The 23,654-nt window shown below is 46.1% G+C and overlaps 1 protein-coding gene across 1 annotated transcript in view; it reads left to right on the forward strand.

The window, feature by feature from the left end:
• Nucleotides 1-4,749, forward strand: part of GABRA3 (gamma-aminobutyric acid (GABA) A receptor, alpha 3) — a 152,009-nt gene extending 147,260 nt beyond the window's left edge. The window contains exon 9 of the mRNA XM_006902449.1: nt 4,247-4,749. Within this exon, the coding sequence (XP_006902511.1) occupies nt 4,247-4,582 (336 nt within the window). The 3' untranslated portion in view covers nt 4,583-4,749. The remainder of the gene's footprint in view (nt 1-4,246) is intronic.
• Nucleotides 4,750-23,654: the final 18,905 nt, after the last annotated feature.

The raw sequence follows: 23,654 nt of genomic DNA on the forward strand, positions 1-23,654 counted from the left end.
TCCTCCTCAGAGCTCTGGTCCTTCAGCCTGCACCCGCAGTCCTTCCTTCTAATGATCACAGTTCCTTCTAAATCTTGGCTTTTCTTCCACCTTGCTCATGGCGAGAGCGGAGGCCATTGTTGGAGACTCTGCAACAGCCTGTGTACTTCTCCCCACTCCTTCCTCCTCAGCTGCGCTTGGCATGCTTCCTGTCTCCTGCGTCTTCTCGCTTTTATATGGCCGTAACACGGCCTTCCAATTCTAGCTCACTTTTCCTCTTCTGAGTTCCTCAACTCATGATCTATAGTCTCTTGAAGTAGTTTGTGCACTTTCTTCTCTATGTTTCAGTTCTCTTATCTTCGTTAACATTCCTAAGGGCACTATATTAGACTTATCTGTGAATCTCACATATCCATTGCTTTGCCTCACTTCTGAAAACTGGGATTCAGGAGAGCTAGATGTCTGTATGGGGCTGAGATTGAGGTGCTTGGCCATATCTGCATATACTCTGAGGTCTTAGCTTGATCTCAAGGGCATTTGGGGCTAGAGTGAAGTCTAATTAGCACCAGTAAAAACACTGATAAGTGTGCCATCCGAGGAAGAGACTCTAGGGTAGGATTGGTCTGTAAACACAGTCACTGTCTCCTCCCAAAGCCTGTAGCAGCCTTCCAGAAAGAAAGCTACCCTTGTAACTTAGTCAAGGTGTTTGGAGAAATTGGAGGAGTCCAGTGCTTTCTAGTGTGGTAATGACCCAGGCTAGAGTATGCTCTGGGTGTAGGAAAGCTCATGACACAGGAGGAACAACATCTGAAATAACACAGGATCCACAGTGCTGGAGTTGGGCAGGAGGCATACTTTTCCTTTTTCAGTCAGTGAACATTCATTGAGACACTTAGGACTAAGGAGGTGGAAGTGGAATGGTGACCCAGTCAGAGCTAAATCTGCCTAGTCTACAAACTCTACAGTTGTTGTTGTTATGTGCCGTCGAGTCGCTTGCAGCTCATAGTGACCCTATGTACAACAGCCCTAAACTCTGTTCTGTCCTGTGCCAATCTCACTGTCTCTGACACTCCCATCCCGATTTCCCCAGTCACCGAATCCATCTCCTAGAGGGCCTTCCCTTCCTGCGCCTGCCCTCCACTCTCCCAAGCATGATGTCCTTCTCTAAGGACCGGTCTCTCCTTACAACGTGACCAAAGTATGTCTACAGTAAGGAGAGGTATTAGAACACGAGCACTAGAACTGGGGAAGGGTGAGCCATAGGTCTCTACCCTTGTACCTGTCGTCTCAATGCGGCAACATTTGCTTTGGGTTTCTTCTTTGACAATTTAAGTAAAAAGAGGAGTGCCTGATTAAAATGTGGATATGCTATATTGGAAAGGATGAGAGGAACGAAAACGTAATTTTCTTATTAAAAAAAATGCCTGTAACTTAATCAGTTTCTGCTTCTCCCCCTCCCCACCTGCATGGATCGCGGAGGGCCTATGGAGTGTCCCCTGTCCTGAGCGAGCGGTCAGAAGCCCTGACCACAACCAGCTTAGGAGGGAACACATGTGTGAAAGTGCCTGACAAAGTCAGAGTGGTTGTGTCTTCCAGGGAAAAAGATCACTAAGTGAGTTAATACGTAAGCAGGCAAATAAGGAAAATGCTCTTTTATTTAATAGCGAAGGCATTTAGCAGCAGGACTCTATTCACATAATGAATCTGCTAATTAGAAATGAGTCCCGTGTAGTATTTAAGTCATTTCCAAGGTTCTGTGAGGCCTTAGAGTTCTGTCCTCCTTCCATTTGTGTGGCTCTGATTGTCAAAGTGGAGGAACGATTTTATTTTGTAAATGCCCTGTTAGTCAGGATGGTCACTTATTTAAGCCAATGTTTCCTCATCTGGCCTGCTTCTCCTCCTCAGCTGCAAACACCAGAAGGCAGGACAGGAGAGCCTGGAAAGCTGGCCTTTGAGGCGCCGGGGCCTCTGCCTGCCGCTCTTCACCTTGCGGGGCAAACCCCTCCTTATCCCCCACAGCACAACCTGTGTCCTGGCGCCAGCCTTGGCTGCCTCTTTATTTGAGATGCTCCTGCCCATGCTTTGCAGTGCAGCCGCCAAGCCTTCCGAGCTGCCTTTCCCACCACCTGCAGATACTGTGTCTCTTTCTTCCTAGCTTCCATGACACTTTGCTGGTGTTTGCTAGAAATCCGAGTGCGTTCTGTGGCGATGATCTGTCCACAAGGCTGCCTCTCTCTCTAGACTGGACCTGACTCATCTTCCAACTTTTTCACTCATCCCTAAATACTAGTATAGTTTGTGGCCCAGTACCACCAACCTTGGAAACCATGCCGCTGACCTTCAGGGAGGCCTGACAGTGGCATGGCGTGGCAAATCTGGCTGTCGCTCATCATGGGAAACTTTCTTGGTATGCAAATGGCTTGAGGAAGTTGGCCCCTCTGGGTCCAGAGAAGCCGCTCATGACATCAGCACAGAGAGCATATGGTGACTCTGTTCTTGTCTTTCACTGGCTGCTGAGATTCCAACCAGGAGCCCATTAGCTCTCTACTCTGCCAGTTAGTATTGATCAAACAGCCCCAGACGTCCTCCTCCCACGAGGCAGGAAGGGGACCGTCATCTGTCACGGGTTCACCAGCGGGACTGTATTGGAGCCATGACTCAAAGGAAAGATGCCTGTGGTAGATCATCAGCTGCAGCAACCATTCACCAGTCAGCCAATCTGGGGGAAAAATGCTATTGGGATTGGGGTGGGAAATTAACAGCAAGTTCTGAAGGAGTGATAAGAATCGTGGAGACTCAGAAGTAAAGAAGAAAAGATAAAAAAAAATTAGGCAAGGAGTCCGTGGTAGAAAGTGGACCTAGTGAATCCCAGGGAGGAGACAAGTAGCGAGTGGAAGAACCAAGGAGGCCAAGCGCCAGCACTGGGAACCACAGTACCCTCCAGAAGGAAAGTGTGAGGGGGGTGGATTGTGCCGTCGTCGTCAGCCGTTCTCACGGAGACCTCATGTCCAGCAGACCTCGTGGTGCCCACTTTGCCTTCGCTCCGATTCACTACTGCAGCCTCTGTGTGTCCGTCTGCTGGCCCTGTATCAGACAACATTTTGTTATGACCCACAGGGTTTTCTTTGACTCGCTTTCAGCAGTATATTGCCAGGCCTTTTTTCCTGGTCTGGAATCTCCACAGAAACCTGTGCACTGTGGGTGACCCTGCTGGTATTTGAGATAACTGTGGCCTCCCCTGTACTTCAGCCTGGACCTCTGTCTCCTCTTCTCCTCTCCCTTGTGAAAGTTTGTGTATGCACAGAGTATATGTATGGAAGCGGTGGGCACCTGCACGGGTCGGTATGTTTGTTTCCCATTGGGTGTTTGTTGTTGTTATCGTTTTGTTTTAAATTCTAGAAGAATAGCTCTAAGGCATAGCATCCTAATCAGACCCCAGCTGTCACTGCTATTCCACAGGGGCCATTTGCAGAGCTCCCAGGGTAGCTGGGGCTCCTGCCTGCAGCCGTGTGAGGATGGAGGATCCCTGCATGCCCCCCGGCTTGCTGACCCCCTGACGGTGCATGAATGGTGGAATGCTCGGATAATGGTGCATGTCAACCCGCCATGGATATTCTTCCTACGTCCCTATGACGAAATGACTGTCCAGATTCACCAGACTCTTTCTCACAGGAGGTGTGTGTGCCCCTTGATGGTCCCGGCCTTGTGGAGTTCTTTCTCAGATAACCAGAAAGTGTTCTCTTGCCTGTAGAAAGTAAGGCAGCAGCCCTGAGTAAAAGGATCCAGGTTGCTAATCTGAGTTGTGACTCGCCCTCAGGCTGAATGTTCTCATCTGTAAAATGGGAGTGATCCTGCCACCCCACCTCGGAGAGTGGCTGTGAGGACCCAGCACATGGTGTAAAGGACCCCATCTGTAGCCGGTACTTCACGGTTGATTGGTGACTTCAACAGTTACCCTTTCCTTTGATCCTCTTGGCAACCTGCCTGCTACTTTGCTCCTCATTTTACAGATGACGAAACTGAAGCTGACAGAGAAGTGACCAGCCACAGCTGCATAGCTAGGAAACGGTAAAGCCCGGGGGATGCACATTTTCTCTTTTCAAAGTCGGCATCAGTTCACCCTGGACTCAGTGCTATTGGCTCCATGGCTTCTGCTCGTTGGCTTCCTCCCCGTCTCCACCTCCCCGAGACCTCTGCAAGTGTCCTGTACTGCACTAACCGGCTTCCGTTTTGTTCCTCCCCTCTCCCTGCCTCTCCTGGCCCGTAGAAGAAAACACCAGCAGCCCCGACAAAGAAGAGCAGCTCCACCTTCAACATCGTGGGGACCACCTACCCCATCAACCTGGCCAAGGATACTGAGTTCTCCGCCATCTCCAAGGCTGCCGCCCCCAGTGCCTCCTCAACGCCAACAGTCATTGCATCACCCAAGGCCACCTATGTGCCGGAAACCCCCTCTGAGACCAAGACCTACAACAGTGTCAGCAAGGTTGACAAAATTTCCCGCATTATCTTTCCTGTGCTCTTTGCCATATTCAATCTGGTCTATTGGGCCACATACGTGAACCGGGAATCAGCTATCAAGGGCATGATCCGCAAGCAGTAGGTAGGGGTTGTGGCCCGCAGCCAGAGCACTGTATACCCTAGGAAGCATTCAGGCACCCAAACCCCAGGGCTCCCCTTCATGTTTCACGATTCTTCTTTTTAACCTTCCACCAAGCTGTGACTCTCAAATATATTTATAGATCTCAATTTAAACAAAACAACACAACACCCACAATAACAAAAAGAGCGATGGTCCTTCTAATATGGCTGAGTGTGCTCCGTAAGAGCCAAACACTGCCGTGTGTCCAGCTGCCTGTCTTAGTCTACCAGTTTCCCCCAGCCGAGGGCACTGCATGTGTTTTATTACACTCTGCTCACCACAGAAAGAAAAGGTACCCCACTCCTTGGAGTGGGAGCCTTGGCTGTCCAAGAGGTCCAGATTGAGGACAATCGCTGCTTGGTCCAGATCAAAGGACACTGACCCACTAGGAAACGAGGCTGGAGTTCCGTGGAGTTCTGCTCGCCACTTCCCTGCCTAAAGCAGAGCCCACCAGATACAGGTACAGGTACGTAGGGGAGCCAGTGCTAACCTTTGAGTTTCACCCCCAACTCTTTCCCTGGCTTGGAAGTTAGTGGCCCACTTCTGTCCACCATGTATGGCCACAACACAGAGCTAATGGAGTGGCCTGACCTGGCACCACCATGGCTCGTGGCCGGCCATGGCCAGCTTCTCAAGCCCAGAGTCATTACCAGCGTATGCCACATCTTTAGAAAAGCCTTCAGCCCTCAATCGCTTTGCCTCCCTTGCAGCCAACTGGGCAACGCCTAATTTGGATTCATCACCACTTGCAAATCTTCAAGAAAAAGGACCAAGCGTTTTTAAAAAAACCAAACCAAACCAAAAAGGTACAAATATAGAAAAACCCGTATTAAATGCCTAAACAAGAATTTGGAAAGACGAGCAAACTAGAAAAACCACTTCCCTGCCAGGGCAACTAGTCAAACACTAGAAAGGGTAGGTTATCCGTGACTGGAGTGGGAGCTGGAGTTCAGAGTCTGGGTCAAAAGAGAGGTCCACTGGCAGGCCAACCACATCACCCACTCCATACCTGTCACACTCCCGAAGCCCAGCCCACGCCTGGGAACTGGGTTCCCGTTGTGTCAGAGACCTCTGGACCTCGACTGATGCTCATTCCAGAAGCGATGAATTGGAGATCTGTACAAATATCTCTAGTTGGTTTCTGCATGAACTAAACCATTAACTTTATTACCTGTTTTATAATATGTTATTTATAAGCCAGTTGATCTCATTTGTTCTTAATCTAAATGTAAGTAAAAGGAACAGAAAAACTTGGGAAATTTTTGTAAGATAGACAAACTGAATCCTTACGTTTGAATGCCTTGCCAAGGCTCCTTACAACTGTAATCCAGAAGTACTATGCACCCCTTTCAACCTCCAAAATGAAGCTAGAGCTGAGAATCCAGGTCCACCCTGACCTCAGAATCAGCACAAACGTGGTCGACTGGCTGGGTCTTGAGTGTCGGCCAAGGAGACAGCTTGGAATAGTGATGGCGCAAGTGCGTAAGAAGGCAGCCCAGCCACTGTGGATCGGAATAGCCACATTAGCCACGAGTGGCCCAGAAACCCCAAGGGAGAGCCACAGATGGTACCACAAGCAGATCCCCACCTCCTGCAGCCAGTTTGATGACTAGCTGCTGGTTGCCTTTTCACCCAACTTCCCCTGCCTCCTGCTTCCTTGCCATTGCCAGGACAATGCATGCCAGCCCCATCCTTTCTAAGACTGTGTCTGTAGGTACATTCATGAATAGAAGAGTATAGTCTTGTGGGTATGTGGGGACATGGGGGTGGGATGGGTGGGCTGTTAATGATTGTCTCAGAAATTTAGAATGGAAGTCTGACCTTTGCCTCTCCGTAGAAATTGTGTTTCCAAATGCTTTGGTGCATTGTTTAGTGGCTGTTTATTAAACTCTTTCTGAATTGTACTCAGACTGGACAGTTCTTTTAGTTGCATTTTACTTAACAAATGGACATCACTAAGCCCTTGACTTTCATCCCCTCTGTTCTTGTTCCACCTTTACGTTCCACTTCTTTGTATCATTAGAATAAACTCTAAGGCAAGTATTTCTAGAATAAGGGACTTATTACAATAATGTGGAATAGAGTTCACATAAAAAGATTGGTGTGATTGATCCAGGGGCCTCATCACTCAATGTGACAGAAGGAAACAGCTATATTGCTTCCTCTACTAAATCTACCCACTCCCAGGAAATACAGGAAGGTATTTTCAGCGCAATTCTAAAGGCTTTCTCTTTTCTGTCCATTACTATTTCCTTTAGGCTATAGTTTCTTTAAGCAATAATTATTAGAATGGAAGTGTGTGTCTGGTTGATTGAGCCACGTGTTGGCAAATGGAAAATGACCTCCTATTTTTTACAGAGTAAGAAAAAATATTGGCACTAATCTCATGAGACATGTTCTCGAGGGATGGGGCGAACCCCTTGGGAAAGCATTTCACATCATATAAAAGATTGTTTTTCTCTGTAATAGAAATCAGTGCTTGGACAATCTCACCCTAGAGACGCATTGTATCCCTGTGATCATCTGACGGGCGATGCCCTGTTGCTGCAGAAATCCCGCGGCCCCTTACCACTTCACCTGCACCCCAGGACATCCACACTAACAAGTGGTGACCTCACTTGTAAAGCAACCTGACAGCCAACCTTGAAAGGTGGTTTCCTTGAGAGACTTCTGACATTGTGTCGACTCTGAAAACCATTCCCTTGGTCTTAGGGGAGAGCCCAAACTATTCACATCAGCACTTCTGTTGCCCAAACCCCTAGAGATTGAAGCCCAAGCTGGGTTCAGTACCTCTGGACTCTAGTATTTTATGGTTTTTGGTTCATGGGGTCCAAGATACACCTAGAAGCTAATTGGGGTACCAGCAGCTGCTAGTCGAGCTCGCTACCTTGTAGGAGGTGCCCGGTAAGTAGGAAACGAGTGAGTGAGTGCGGATGAGCTCTGGCCGAGTGCTGGCTATCCCGTGCTGAGGAACTGCGCTGTGTATGCACAGGGCCCGCGGCCGGAACCCAGCAGCTGCTCTGCGGGCGGAAGATGCTGCCTCTGAAAACCCGCCGGAGGGTCAGCTGTCCATTGGTTCCAACTCAATGGGACTCTGCAACAGTGACCCCTGGTGACATGGTTGGTTTTGTGTTAAGCTGCTAATCCAAAGGCATTACGTCTCCAGAGGTTCTACTCCACCAGTAGCTCCATGGAAGAGAGATGGAATCGGTCTCCTATTAAGATTTACACCCTCAGAAATCCCATGTCGAATTGCTGTGCTTCGGAAATGGCTTGATGGCAGTGAGGTTTTTCTGGTTTAATGAACCTCAGGGATACAAAGGGGAGGGTTTCTTCAGGCTGATAGTAGAGAGGAGTCTTGTCAAACTGTGACCAATGGAGAAAAACGTGAATAAACAAATATTAATGTAGCATTTAAGAGCAGTTCTAAGAGTATTGCAATACTAGTGAATGTGCTTCGTTTGAAGTCCTTTTCAAGAACTCTTAGTTGAACGACTGCTTGTTCCTGTCGGCTTTTGAATGTGTTGGCTTCACTTAATGTCCTGGTAGTTCCCAGTTATAGAGTAGTGGGGGCAGGAAACGGTGGCCGGCCTGGTCACCAGGCCCCAAACGTAGCCCCAGGCGTTTCCAGGCTGCGTCTAGGTTAGCATGTCCTGTGGAAGGTTTGCATGCCTGGATCTGGAAGAGACCTGTTCTGCCCATGAAATGCCCCTCAAAAGAATAATCCACATGTATGTAAATACAAAAAGCACTTTATTCCAGAGACTATCCACGTGAAGACTTTCTCCCTCAGTAGGAAGGTGGCGAGGGGAAAAGCCCTGAGTCCCCCTGTGCAATTGTTTTTAAGGCCTTCCTGGGTGCTACTGTCAGGGTGGGGAGATTGGGAGCATGGTTGGTGGGCTGGGGGATCAGCCATGTGGGTCGGCTTTTGAAGGGCTGGCTACTTTGCCCGCCTTTACTCTTTTTGTGTCACATAGACACTAGTTAATTCTTTACTTTGCAAGGACACATAAGACTTTACCTGGCACATTTGTGTTTGCTTTAAGCTAAGAATTTTTATGGCCCGCTTCTGGTATTAATGGGTTTTTTTAAAAAAAAATGGGGTTTATATCCTCAACAGGAGGTGGAAGGGGCAAGGAGGGTATTGGAAGGGTGGGAGAGAAAAGATGCCATCGGGGGCAATGCTGTCCAGGCTCTGGAGTTGGGAGCACAGGTCTCTTCCCATTAGCATTAACAGCTTCCGATTTCACAGGCCTCCCTTAACCTGAAGACAGTACTCGTGGGTCTGCTGAGGTGAGGCTGATGGCACCTCCCCTTGTTGACCGGAGTGAGCTGTCCTTTCAGCCCCCCCGCTGCCGATTTTGCAGTTCCATCGGAGGACATCCTGGATCTTGGTTTGCCTCAGATCCAACAATAAAACACTGTGGGGAAAGTCAGCCAGGTGGATCTCATTACAGTCGTGTGATGTTGGCCGGTTACCGCCCCTGGTCTGAGACTTCGTTTCCCCATTTATAAAAAGGGGCCCTGGGTTTCTCTGGGGGACACCTTGCTACAAATGTCACCACTCTGATTCTGCTGTTGCGCTCACAACATCCCACTTCAATGGTACAACCTTAACCTTAACCTTAACGTTCCGTTCTCTGTGACACGATTCAGATAGGCTGACAAATGCAAGAATTTTATTAAAGACCAAGTGAGGAGAAATTCATTGCCATACAGTTGGAATTGACTCAGCTGACTGTCAAGTGAGTTTTCTGAAGCTGTAAAGGCAAATGAGGGGACCGTCCCTCTTTCCTGTGAGGAGCAGCTGGTGGCTTGGGATTGCCGGAGAGGCCCTGCCAGTGGTTAGCAGCGTAACTCCCGAAGGCCGCCCTTGGCCATGGCCTCACCGTGTCAGAACCCCAGTGGAGAACCACTTAGGATTTGTTTTCTACTCGAAGACAGTAGGATTTGAAATTTGAGCGCCAAGCAAGTGGTCCTGAGGTAAGCTGTGAGCTCAGTGGGAAAATGTCCCTTTTCTATTTCCTATTTTCCTATGTCCTATTTTCTATTTCCTGCTCAGAAGAGAATAGAGACATAATTATGGAAAGAATTTCTCTGTACTTCTTTTGAGCAAGTCACCAGACCTCCCTGGAGCTCTACCCATCATCTCTTTTCCTTTTTTTTTCACAGCCGAAAGGGTCAGCCTCCCTTTCATGCAAGGCCAACCTCTCCCTCGTTCCTCACGTTTGCTGAGTCTCCAATGCCCTTGTCACTTACACCTAAAGGCATTTTTCAGTTCTCTTACTTGACCTGTCAGCAGCATTTGACACTGTTGACAATTTCTTTATTCTTCAAACTCTCTCTACAGTTTCCAGGACCGCACAGTACAGTGAACACCCCGCTTTTTTTCTTTCTGTCTTTATGTTTCTGAGGTGTTTGCTAGTCAACTTCTTTCCTTTAAAGGAGGGACTCCCTGTAGTAGTTACCCTGTTCTCTCTCCACTTGTCAGACTCTCCCTGAGTTATCTCATGTGTTCTGATGGTTTCAGTCACCGGATCTCCAATTCCCAAAACTTTGTGTCATAAAATACAACCATTTTTTCTTCCTCTGAGTTAAGGAGGTGGGCAGGGCATAGCTAGTTTGCCACAGGAATAGTTTACTCCTGATTGCTGACGTTGGGGCCTCAGGTGGAAAGATTCAAACAGCAAGGGGCTGCTCAAATGGCTAGGAACTGCAACAGCTGGGCATAGAAATGAGCACCCAAGCTCCACACGGCAGAGGATTCTGTGTGATATGATGCAGGCTCCGTAGTAGCCCAACCCCTCCAGCCCTAGTCGTCAGGGTAAAAGGCAGGTCCTGAACTGAAGAGATAAGGTTCTTAGTGTCAAATCAAAGTCGAGTGGCTTTGCTCACCTCTCTAGCAGCTAGGTTGTAATGAATGAAGGACGAGGTGATTGGAGACTCTTAAGAGGAGCATCTGTAGATGTCCTTCCTTTGTGACTTCTCACAGCACGGTGACTGAGACTCAAAAGACGGCATCTCTAGAGGAGTGTCCTGGAAAAGAAGCTTTCCAAGAAAGCCAGTTGGAAGCAGCATGCCTTTTTTAGTCAATAGTCAAGAAACCAAAATGCATGTTGCTTTGTCAAGAATCTCTTTAAAGCACAAAAGAGCAAGAATGTCACATTAATGACTAAAGGGTGACTGACCTAAGCCATGGCATTTTCAATTGCTCTAAATGCATATGAGGGTTGGACGATGTATAAGGATGACAGAGGAAGACTTGATGCCTTTGAATGTGGTGTTGGGGAAGAATATTGACTCTGCCACGGAGTGCCAAAAGAGACCATCCTGGGGCAAGTGCAACCAGAGTGCGCCTTAAGGACGGTGAAAGTTCTTTTGATGCACATTTAAAATATTGTCAAGAGAGGTCAGTCCTTGGAAAAGCTAGAGGGTCCGTGAAAGAGAGGAGGACCCTTAATTAGATGGACTGACACAATGACCGCAAAAATGGGCTTGAGCAGGATGGCACAGAATAGGGCAAGGTTCCAACTTGTTTAGAGGGTTACAGTGAGTCATAGTCAGCTCGATGGCACATACCGCCACCACCACCAATGGGCAAATAAGTAGATAACTAGCAAGCCCTTCATAAAAGTGCTGTAAGCTACTCATACGCAGGGTGGATCTTAATACAACATTCCTTCCACATCAAGCAGCTGCTACTAATCCTGAAGGTCTGGTCTCTACAAGCCACACGCGCACTGAACTGCTCCCTTCTGATGAGCTACGGCCAGTTTTGCCAGGCTGCTGAGCCATCGTTGAGTCTAGTTCAAGTAAAAGTCAATCATAGATGGTGCCCAAGGCTGGTGTTTCAATCAGTGGTTGACTTAGCTGAGAATCTGCTGTAGACACTTTGAGTCATGGCGCACCAAGTCCCCTTAGAGAAGCCATGGAGACCGAGGCTGCAGGGCCTGAGCTTGGGCCATATGCTCATCTCCCCCTGTAAATATTACTATGTGGCCGTGTTAAGGGCTTGGATTGAGACTGGCTTCTGACCAAACTGGTACAAAGGAGCAAGTACCAACTTAGTCACTGGGAAAAGTGACTAGTAATTGGAGCAACGGACATGTAATCAGGAGGAACCAGATAGTCCCTGAGGAAGGACGTCATGCTTGATAAATAAAAGCGCGAAATTGAGGAAGACCCTCAGTGAGATAGTGACGTGGTGGCTACAAAACTGGGCTCACACCCAGCGATGTGAGGAAGATGCGGGCCAGTCGGTGTTCTGTCCTGTTGTATAAAGCGGGCTGCTAGGAGTCAGCGTGGATTAGATGGCACTTAGCAGCAGCAATTAGACCAGCTGTCCATGGTAAAAAGGCACAAGCAGCGTGCCCTAAGAATGCTCAGTTCTAAGGCACGTTATACCATTGTCTCAGCTGTGGAACCTTGGGCAAATCCTATAACCTTTCTGCAGCATAAGCATAAGGAACTTTTCCAAGGATGACTCAAATGAGCTTTTTCACATAGAAATTAATTGGAATTTTCAGTTGTTGCTCAGAGGGCATAAATCTTCTACTCTTAATATTACTACTGATTTCAGATAGACTCGACATCTTTCTGGAACTCAACTATTTACCTATGTAATGAAGACCTGAAGCTATGTGATCTTTAAGGGCCTTTCTGGATCTCACAGTCCAATATTCTAGCCAAGCTTCAGGACTGAAGTCAGTTGCATCTCTGTCCAACACCGTCTGAGATCATTTCTATTGTTTACATGAAGGAAACGTGCAGTGTGCGTTCTGTGTGCAAATAATAGCAAGAGGGGCTGCAGAGAAGGGAAATCCAATGCTGCTGGAGTCCCAGCGTCCCAGTGCTGGCAGGGCAAATCCCGTCGACCAGGCTCATGTTTATCCCCTGAGCTGTAATCAGATCAGAGCAAAATGCAAGGGATTATCACAATTCTAAATGCACTTAGAGCCTTTCCAATATGGGCTGGTAATTTGTGACTTTATTTTAAACTTGTTTTGTAGTTTCATCTTGATTCTTCTCTGACAAGAAAATCTCTTTCTGAGGAAAATATCTGCAGCTGGGAGAAGAGGGATCCTGGTGTTGTAATAGAGCAAATAATGTTTATTAAACAACTAAATGGAGCAAACAGTTACATTTCCTTCTTATCACCCCAGTTTTTCTCTCTGCATAATCACAGATACCTTAGAGGTCTGGAACACAATAGGGGTGCAGTAAGATGACTGTTGGATGAGTAATTAAGTGCAATGGTAGCCCTTTCTCCAAAATGGTCTGAGGAAGAAGGAAGCTACGGAGGCACACGATAGTCAAATGAAGAAAATGCACGGGACGGGGGGGGATAGTGGTAATAACACTGGGAGCAGCAGCGTGAGTGCGTCTGACATCGTCCCTGCACATCAACCCTATCCAACGCCATCCTTGTGATCTCTGACACACTGGAGGCCATTGTTACAGTCGTAGCGCCAGTCCATCTCGTTGAGGGGCTTCCTCTCTTTCTCTCACTCTCCAGCTTTCCCAGCAGGATGTTCCTTTCCTAAGACTGGACCCTCGTAACAACATGTCCAAAGTATGTGAGGTGAAACTTCACCATCCTTGCCTCCAAGGACATTGTTACCATTATTCTCGCAGGAGTTTTTCAGATGATGAAACGAGGCTCAGAGAGGTCCCATGAGCCCTTTAAGGCCCCACAAACTGGACACACTTTTGCTTCACTGCTCTGGCATTTCTGGTTGGTGCCTCTTGGGGATTGCTTCAACTCTGCAAGGCAGTCTGAGCTGGGAGAGTAAACCCGTAAGCACATGAAGGCGCTGTTATTCAAGGGCCGGGCTGTCTATCTCCTGGCAGCCAAGTGTTCTGGGGATTGTTGAGAACGCCAATGAGTAGGTGAGCAGATGTCCTTGTGAATCACATGTGGGGCGTGACTTCAAATTGTTCTCCACTGACTAGTCGAATTGTTTCCAAGATACAAGCAGTTTCAACTGGCAGGCTCCTTGGCATGAGTACCAAGATATGAGTACCAAGCACAGTGCCGAAGGAAAAGTAGGTACAAAGGAGAAAGACACAAACACTGAAAGTATGAAGCCTTCCGGGAAGTGAAAGTAATTATGACTGGAGTGAGAGTCCTAGATGGGGTTAGAAATGGAGGCAGAGGTCATGTCCTTTATGTACTAGGCATTCTCCTCCAATGAGCAGGAGGGTATATGGGAGATGGTGGTGGTGGTGGTAAAATAATAGGCTCTAGTGGCTTATTGACAGAGATGCCCAGACTAGAGCGAAAGCCTCAGGAGAAGGCCAACTGCTGACACCATCATCTCATGTGTAGATGCTTATCCTTGGCTTGCTAGGCCCACGTTGGACCTTCTCTTGACAAGGAGAGCTATTGGCCAGGCACATCTTGAGAGATTGCTGTTTTTAGGTGCCATCAACTCACCGATGACTCCTAGTGACCCTCTGAGTGACAGATGCGCTCTTTGCCCTGTCTTGAGCCATCCACATCATCTCGGAGGCAACAGTTACTGTGTCAATCCAGCTTGTTGAGGGTCTTCCTCTCTCGCTCTGATCTTCCTCCTTTGCCAGCAAGATGTCCTTTTCCAAGGACTGAGTGCTAGTGGTAACATGCCCGAAGGATGTGAGATGACGTTTCAGCATCCTTGACTCTAAGGAGCAGCACCCTGGTTGCACTGCCTGCAAGACAAATCTGGTTTTTTCTTTTAGCAGTCCATTAGATATTGAATAGTCTTCTCCAACACCACAACTCAAAGGCATAGTTTCATCTGTCATCCTAATTCATTGCCCATCCTTCAGATGCACAGGAAGCCATCAAAAAGATCATGGCTTTGATGAGATGCACCTTAATCTTGAAATCGGTATCTTTGCTCTTTACTGCTTGCAGACATTCTTGACAGCAGAGAGGTGGTTGTTCTTGTGGTTATGTGCTGTCAAGTACGACTCACAATGATCCTATGAACAGTGGATCTGAACCCTGTCCTGTCCTGCGCCATCCTCACACTTCCTGACACACAAGAGCCCATTGCAGCAGTCACTGCCTCAATCCACCTGGTTGAGGGTCTTCCTGTCCTTCATTGACCCTCCACCCTTCCCAGCATCATGTCCTTCTCCAAGGATAGCTCCTCCAATTAATATGTCCAAAGTATGTGAGGCGAAGCCTCACCATTCTTGCCTCCAAAGAGCACTCCAACTGCACCCTTTCCAAGACATTATCTTTTTATTCTTTTGGCCATCCATGGGTTGTTCAGTGCTCTTCTCCAACACCACAGCTCAAAGGTGTCAATTTTTCTTCAATCATCCTTATTCATTGTCCAGCTCTCAGATGTATAGCAAGTGATCAGAAAGACCATGGCCTGGATCAGAAAATCCTTAGTCTTCAAAATGACATCATTAATCCTCAATAAGTTGGAGAAAGGTTAAGGACTTAAAATATAGGTGCTCAAAAATGTCTGTATCCTAATCCTAAGAACCTGTGACTATATGTATTTGCATAGTAAGGAGGAATTAATGTTGCTGACCACCTGACATTACAATAGGGAGAGTATCCTGGATTGCCCAGGTGGGTCCAATGGAGTCACACTCACCCTCGTAAGTGGAAGAGGGAGGCAGACGAGAAAAGCAGACAAATGGCAGTGTGAGAGGAACTTGATCCAAAGTTGCTAGCTTTGGAGGTGAAGGGGACTACTAGCTCAGAAATGTCGGTAGACTCTTGAAACTGAGCTCCTTAGAGTCTGCAGAGAAGCACCGCCCTGCTGGCTTCTTGAGGTTAGCCTGCCTAGGCTATCGTATAAAGAAACTGCCAAATGCAGCCAGAAATACACCATCTGGAGGGGATAAAATTAATGAATGGGACCTCCTAAAGATTCAATCCCTGTGTGCATCAAAAACATTTTGCAACAGAGTGAAAAGAAAACCGATTGACTAGGACAAAACATTTGACAATACCATTTCAAACAAGGGTCTCATATCTAAAGTTTACAGAATCCTACAGGGAATCCACAAGAAAAAGACTGATAACACAGTTAGTTACAAATGGGCAATAGACATAGAAGGACTTTGCATAGAGGAAGAAATTTGGATGTCCAACAGACACATGAAGAAATGCTCAAAATCACTGGCAATAAGATAGATGTGAATCAAAACCACAATAAGATACCAGTAACAGCAGCAACGTTTAACAGGACATCAAGTAATAAATGTTCAAGAGAATGTGGCAAGATAGGAACTCTTCCACACTGTTGGTGGGGTTGTAAAATGTTACAACCACTCTGAAAGACAGTTTTGTGTTTCCTCAAAAAAGCTGAACATAGAAATGCCATAGGACCCAGCTATTCCATTGCTTGGCATATACCCTGAGAAAATGAGAACTGAGGCACAAACGGAGATTTGTACACCAGTGTTCATAGCAGCTTTATTGACCATCGCAAGAACACAGAAACAGCCCAAATGTTCAACAGCAAGCAGTACTGAGCAGTTACGGTACATTCTCATGATGGAATACTACACAGCAGCACTCAGGAACAATGATTTTGTAAATAACTACCTAACTTGAGCTGTTGTTGTTGTTATGTGCCGTTGAGTCGCTTGCAACTCATAGCGACCCTATGTACAACAGCCCTAAACTCTGCTCTGTCTTGTGCCAGTTGCACTGTCTCCAATACACCCATCCCGATTACCCCAGTCACTGAATCAATCCACCTCATAGAGGGTCTTCCTCTCCTGTGCTGTCCCTCCAACCTACCAAGCATGATGTCCCCTGCCAACCTGCCCAAAGTATGTTAGACAGAGCCTCAGAATCCTTGCCTCCAAGGAGCCGCCTGGTTTAACCCTTTCCAGGATGAATCTGTTTTCCTATCAGTCCATGGTACCCTCAATACTCTTCTCCAGCACCACAGCTCAAAGGAATCAATTCTTCTATCTTCCTTAGTCATTGTCCAACTCTCTGATGCATAACAAGTGATTGCAAAGACCATGGCCTGTATCACATGCACCTTAGTCTCTAGAGAGACACCATTGCTCTTCGGTACTTTGGAGAGGTCCCTAACAGCAGACTTTCCCATGGCAATGCGCCTTTTCATTTCCTGGCTACTGGTGCCAAGAGTGTTGACTGTGGAGCCAAGCAAACTAAAGCTGTGAACAATCTCAATCTCTTCATCCATCCTGATGCTGCCACTTGGCCCAGTGAGAGAATCTTTGTCTTCTTGACATTGAGCTAAGAAGCCTTAACTTGAGAGGGACTGGAAAACATTATGCTAAGTGACCTAACTCAGTCCCACAAAGACCATTATTGTAGAAATAGATAACTAGTAAAATGTGTATGAGGATCCAAGGGGGGAGTGGGAGCAGAGGGGTGAGAATGGGGGGTTTAATCCTAGGGTCGCACAGTTTGATGGGTGGAGGGAGGGGTGGGTAAAGGAAATAGGAAAGATTCGGTGTAGAAAACAATGTATATGAACTCTGTAAGTAAACCAGTATAAAATTAAAATTTCATTAAAAAAAAATCTCATTGCATTCAGTCAGAACTGACTCATAGCAACCTCTCCAGCAGTTTTTCAGGGAGGCTATAAATAGCTCAGAAGGAAATCACTCATCTTTCTTCCTCAGAGCTGTTGATGGATTTGAACCAACTGAGAGGTGCCACATTTGGATTCGCAGGGCAGCTCACCATCAGAGTCCCTTAGAGCTCCCAGGGAGACTTATTTCAAACCAGAGTTTCCAACTGCATCATTGTGACTTGACCCTTTGTGGAGAATTTGCCTTTCCATCCCAGATACACTGAATCAGAATTTACATTCTAACAAGAGTCCCAGGCAAGCCCTCGTGATATACAGTGGCAGTTTGAATCTACTAGTTGGTTCATGAGACAAAGGTAAACAGTCTCCTCCTGCAAAGATTTACAGCCTTGCAAACCTGATGGCGGGTCTGCAGGAGTCAGAATGACTTCCAGGTGACTCTTCTAGATCCCCAGGTGGTCGTTATGCATACTGCGTGCTACAGCTGTCACAGTGCTGATCAGAGTACATTGTCAGTACTGGGTACTCAGTGGTCTCCCACAGACACCACTGTTTGAGGGGAGATACTGCCTGGGTCTTTCGGAAGATTAGGCAAGCAACAGTCAATGTTCCTCTGCCTCTAAGAGTCGAACGGAAGAGTCAGAGAGCCTGTTAGTCACAGTGTGAGGTACTTCAGCACAATTTTGTTCTGAGTGCTCAGCTTTGCAAAGGAAGATGCGTGTAGATATAGTCCTAAAAGGACACCAGAGAGGGACAGGGCGGAAGGAAAGGGTCATTCTTTTGACATTTTGTCTGTGACTGCCAGTCCCACGAGCTGCCTTCTCCATTATTGACCTTTTCGTTCTTCCACCCACCTCTAGGGGGATTGACAACTAAATTAAACTCTCTTGAAAGATGACTTCAGTCATCAGCTGCGGAGGGACATTTCAGTGACTGAGAGATTGTGGAGGCAGGAAGAGCTGCAATCAAGGGCCTGTGTGTGAACCAGTGGGGCCATCTCCAAACTCTGGTTCCTGGGCAAGATGTTAATTTCTTAAAGACTCACTTTGTGTCTCTGACTCCTAATTTTCAAAATTCCAAGGAACCCAGTGTCTAAGCAAGGCCTCGATGAAATCTGGTCAACATGAAGGACCCTGAGCTTGCCAAGTGTCCACTGTATCAACATAGCAGAAAAAGGAATTTCCAAGGAAGACCATTCCAGTTCTAATGTAGTCACACCTCCGCTGCCACAGGAGCCAGTCTCGAGCACCATCACTGGGGGAAACTTAGACTACAACCACTGAATTCCTCATTCGTGGCAAGAAGCTGGGCTGCAATTCCGAAGGCACACAGTTTGAGTCCACCAGTTGCTCTGTGGGAGAAGGATGGGCAATCCCTTCCAGTGTGATTAATTGCCTCTGAAAACCCACCAGGGATCAGCTATGGGTTCTGACTCGATGATTCTCAACAACAACAACAACAACATTCGTTACTACAATTGTACACATTTGAATAACTTTTAAAATAATGTTTCTTTGATGTCAGGAGTAACTTCTATCTAAATCCAATAGATGTACAGAAAAAAAATTTAATTGCTTCATGTTGTTGTTAGGTGCTATCAAGTCAAGTGTGGCTCATAGTGACCCTAAAAGCAGCAGATGTGAACCCTGTCCTAGCTTGAACCCTTCTCACACTTCCTGACATACTAGAGACCATTGTGGCAGGAATAGTGTCAATCTATCTGGATGAGGGACTTCCTCTCCTACGTCAACCCTCCACCCTTCCAAGCATCACATCCCTCTCCAAGGAATAGCCCCTCCTAGCAACATACCCAAAATATGTGAAGCGAAGCCTCATCATTCTTGCCTCCAAAGAACACTCTGTTATACCCTCTCCAAGACATATCTGTTGGTTCTCTTAGCCGTCCATGGGATGTTCAGCACTCTTCTCCAACACCACAGCTCAAATGAATCAATTCTTCTGTCACCCTTACTCACTGTCCAGCTCTCAGATGCATAGTAAGTGATCAGAAAGACTATGGCAACTTCCTCTCCTGATTCCGCTAGCTGCACCGAGACCTTCTCTCCTGACACCACCAGCCCATGCTGGGGCCTCCTGTCCTGAAAACAACGCCCTGGGCCAGGGCCACCTCTCCTGATGCTGACACCGTACTCTGGTACCTCATGACACTGATGCGTCATGTGCCAGAAGCTGATGCAGCGAGCACCAAGAACTACACTCACCAGGAGCGATGCTAGTGAGTGAGGAACTCTGTGAGGGGTCATTGCTGTTTGGCTGGATTATGTGGGGACCCTTACGCTCAATCAGAAGGGAGTAAGAAATCTGGAGCCTGTTCTTGAAGGGAAAACCAAGGTTTTCTGATTTCCGGTCAGGTCTCCGTGCTCTGCATTTTACCTCCTCACATCTAGTCCGTCAACTGCCTTTAGCCCAAAGCACCTCGGGGTAGCCTAGCTGTGGCAGTTGTCTGACATAGGAGGCTGCTTTCAGAGGCCTTTTCTCTACCGAACTGAAGCAGATCTTCCCTGGGGTCAGAAAGGAGAGAAACTCAGGCAGAGTAGCTGCCCCACCCTCTTCTGGAGAGGTGACTTTAGATTATGAACCTACTATCACCTTGGACATGAAAAACGTTACCACAGCAATGTCATGTAGGAAGCAAGCTGCTACTACAGACCCTACACAAGCCCAAGGGCAAGATGTAACCCCCCAAAAGTGACACAGTATCAATGGATTTTTTTGAACCCAGAAAGTCTGATGAAACTTTCCAACACAGAATTTAAAAGAACAATGAAATAATATTTTCAATGAGTGAAAGACAAACTTGAAGAATTACAGGAGCTAGACAGTGACTAGGGATGATAGAAGGAGGACTGATGCCTTTGAGCTGTGGTGCTGGAGAAGAGTACTGAATATACCGTGGACTGATAGGAGAACAAACAAGTTTGTCCTGGAGAGGGTGAAACCAGGCTGCTCCTTGGAGGCAAGGATTCTGAAGCTTTGTCTGACATACTTTGGGCATGTTGCAGGAAGGGACCACTCCTTGGAGAGAGGCGTCATGTTTGGGAGAGTGGAGGGACGGCGCAGGAGAGGAAGACCCTCAATGAGATGGATCAATTCAGTAATTGGAGTAATGGGAGTAGGTGTGTCAGAGACATTGAGGCTGGCACTGAGCAGGGTGTAGGGCTCTTGTACATAAGGTCGCTGTGGGTCACAAGCAACTTGACAGCACATAACAACAACATCTAACTAGAAGCACAAAGGATCTATTCAAAGAAAATTAGAAAACGTTGCTACAAAAAACAAAAAGAAATGGAAGACTATACCTTGCTCATGGATGGGAAGACTCACTATTATGAAAATAACAATCCTACCAAAGACAATCTACATGTTCGATGCAATCCCAATAAAAATATCAATTCCATTCTTCAACAAAGTGGAAAAAGCAATCTTCAATTTCATTTGGAATGGAAAGAGACCCCAAATAATTTAAATACTCTTTAAAAAGAGAAACAAGGTAGGAGGCATCTCACTTCCTGATTTCAAATCCTATTTCATGGCCATGGTGGTCAAGACACCATGATACTGGTACAATGACAGACACATAGATCAATGGAATGGAATTGAGAACTCAGACATCAGCCCATCAACCTATGGTCAACTGATATTTGACAAGGAGATAAAATCAGTTAAGTGGGGAAATGACAGCCTTTTAAACAAATGGTGTTGGCAAAATTGAAAAACCATCTACAGAAAACTCAAGAGCCACACCTCACACCCTAAAACACCTACAACCAGGAGAGTATAAAATAGATGAATGGAACCTTTTAAGAATCAAATCCCTATGCACATCCAAAAACTTCTCCAACAGGGTAAAAAGGGAAGGCACAGACAGAAAAAAATATTTGATAATGACATGTCTGATAAGCGACTTACATCTAGAATTTATCGAATACTCAAGTGCCACAACAAGATAAACAACCCACTTACAAAATGGGCACAGGATATAAACTGACACTTCACCAAGAAGACATTCAGATGGCATGAAGAAATGGGCAAAATCCCTAGCTCTAAGAGAGATGCAAATCAAAACAACTATGAGATATCATCTCACCCCAGTAAGAATAGCAAAATTCATCAGGGCAGCAAGCAACAAATGCGGGCAAGATTATGAAGAAACTGGAACTCTTATTCACTGTTGATGGGAGTATAAAATGGTGCAACCACTGTGGAAGGTGGTGTGGCACTTTCTCAAAAAGTTGGTAATAGAAATACCATTTGACCCAGCAATCCCATTACTGGAAATATACCCTAAAGAAATCAGAACTGCCACCCAAGCAGATATATGCACATCCATGTTTATTGCGGCTTTGTTCTCAACAGCAAAGAGTTGGAAACTATCCAAGTCCCCATCAACAAATGAATGGATAGAGAAGCTGAGGTATATTCACACAAAGGAATATTATACATCACTGAAAAACAAAAAATTCAAGAACTATTATACCAAGTGGGTGACCATGGAGGACATTATGCTGAGTGAAATATCTCAGTCACAAAAAGACAAATACTGCATAGTGCCACTGTTATAAAACAGGACTGACATGTGAGTTGGTGGGAAACTAAGAAAAGAGGGAATAAACAATATACATGGCATTGAAATAGAAGAAGGAGAGAACTATATAAAGGGAATATATGATTAGGTATTAATGGCATGTCGACTCCAGAACAATAGCTACATAGTAAAACGGACTGGGGCGGGGGACTTTCTAACAAGGAAAGAGTTTTTTTTACCAAGGAAAAAGCAAACTGAGGGGGTAGGTGGTGCAGGAAGAAAAATGTGCGACAATGAATGAATGAAAATCCAAGTTCTCTACAAACCTTCATTAAAACATCAGTTTAAAAAAGAAGAAAAAAAGAAAGACTATTGCCTGAATCAGACACACCTTAGTCCTCAAACTGACATTATTACTTCTCAATAATTTACCTCATATAGGGTATATAGATCAGCAAATCATACCGAGGTCATTGTGTTAATAATTCTTTGCCATTAGCATATTGACAGAAAAAGAAAAACTACTGCTCATCTGCTCTCCGCCACTGTCTTTTCTCTGTTCCCTGCCTCTGTTGATCTATTGCTTTGCAACCCACAAGTACCTATTTTCTCCTTCGAGCTTATGGTAAGAGGAGTGTTTAAATTTGAAATCAGGCGTGTAAGGTATGAAATCTAAAACCAAGAGGGAGAAAAAAGTGCTGCCGTCTCATCCAGGGCCTCCATGAAAACAGATTCTATCTTCTAGTGATACTACAATCGCTCGTATGTCAGGATCGAGGTGTTCCCTTCCAAGCTGCCTCCTAAAGCCATCTTTCAAGTGAATTTCATTTGTTTGTCAATTATCCAAGAGGATAGGTGGGAGAAATGAAAACAAAGGTTTGGGTTTAGGAGGCTGGCAGTAGTGCTAAGTTCAAGGACGATTCTTCTCTTTCTCCTTTCAAGACTGTCCATATGTATTTGTTTTCTTCTGTTTGCAAGTTTGTTGTTTTCGTTGTTAAGGACCATCAAGTTGAGTATGACTTACAGTGACCCTATGAATAGTAGATGTGAATCCTGTCCTATCCTGTGCCATCCTCACAATCTCTGAAATATTGAACTCAAATTCTTGGAGTGTAATTTAATTTAGCAACAAGGATCTGCTTGGTAATGTTAGAATGGTCACCTACAGTGACATCGCAAAGTTGGAAGCCCAAAATAAAACTTGAGTTCAATTTCTCCAGCTATAGTTTCTCATCCCTGTGACTGCTCCCATGCTGGAAGCTGACAGGGGAAAAGAGCATGTGCAATATCCCAGAGGCCCAAGAGAGCAAATAATTCTTGTGAGACTGTTAGTAGTCAAGTGTGGATGAAAAGGAGCGAACTGAGGAAGTTTCTAATCTGTATGCTGAGAATATTATTCAAGAAGCTGGACTCTATGAAGAGGAATGTGGCAGCAGGACGGAGATATGCAGATGACACAACCTTGCTTGCTGAAAATGAGGAGGACTTAAAGAAGATCAAGGAATGCAGCCTTCCGTATGGATTGCATCTCAATGTAAAGAAAACAAAGATTCTTACAACTGGGTTATAGGCAACATCTTGGTGGATGAAAAAAAGACTGAAACTGTCAACAGCTTCATCTTACTTGGATCCACCATTAACATCCTTGGTACCAGCAGTCAAGAAATCAGACCTATTGCATAGAGAATGTCTGCAATTAGGGATCTCTCCAAATTATTGAGGAGCAATGATGTCAGTTTGAGGATTATGGTGCATCTGATTTAGGCCATAGTCTTTCTGATCACTTCCTATGCATCTGAGAGCTGGACAATGAATAGGGACAACAGAAGAAGAACTGATGTATTTGAGCTGTGGTGTTGGAGAAGAGCATGGAACATCCCATGGACGGCCAAGAGAACAATCAGATATGTCTTGGAGAAGGTGCAGCAAGAGTGCTCTTTTGAGGTAAGGATAATGAAGT

This window comes from Elephantulus edwardii, unplaced genomic scaffold (assembly GCF_000299155.1).
Source record: "Elephantulus edwardii isolate Elephantulus edwardi_28Jun2011 unplaced genomic scaffold, EleEdw1.0 scaffold00415, whole genome shotgun sequence".
NCBI lineage: Eukaryota > Metazoa > Chordata > Mammalia > Macroscelidea > Macroscelididae > Elephantulus > Elephantulus edwardii.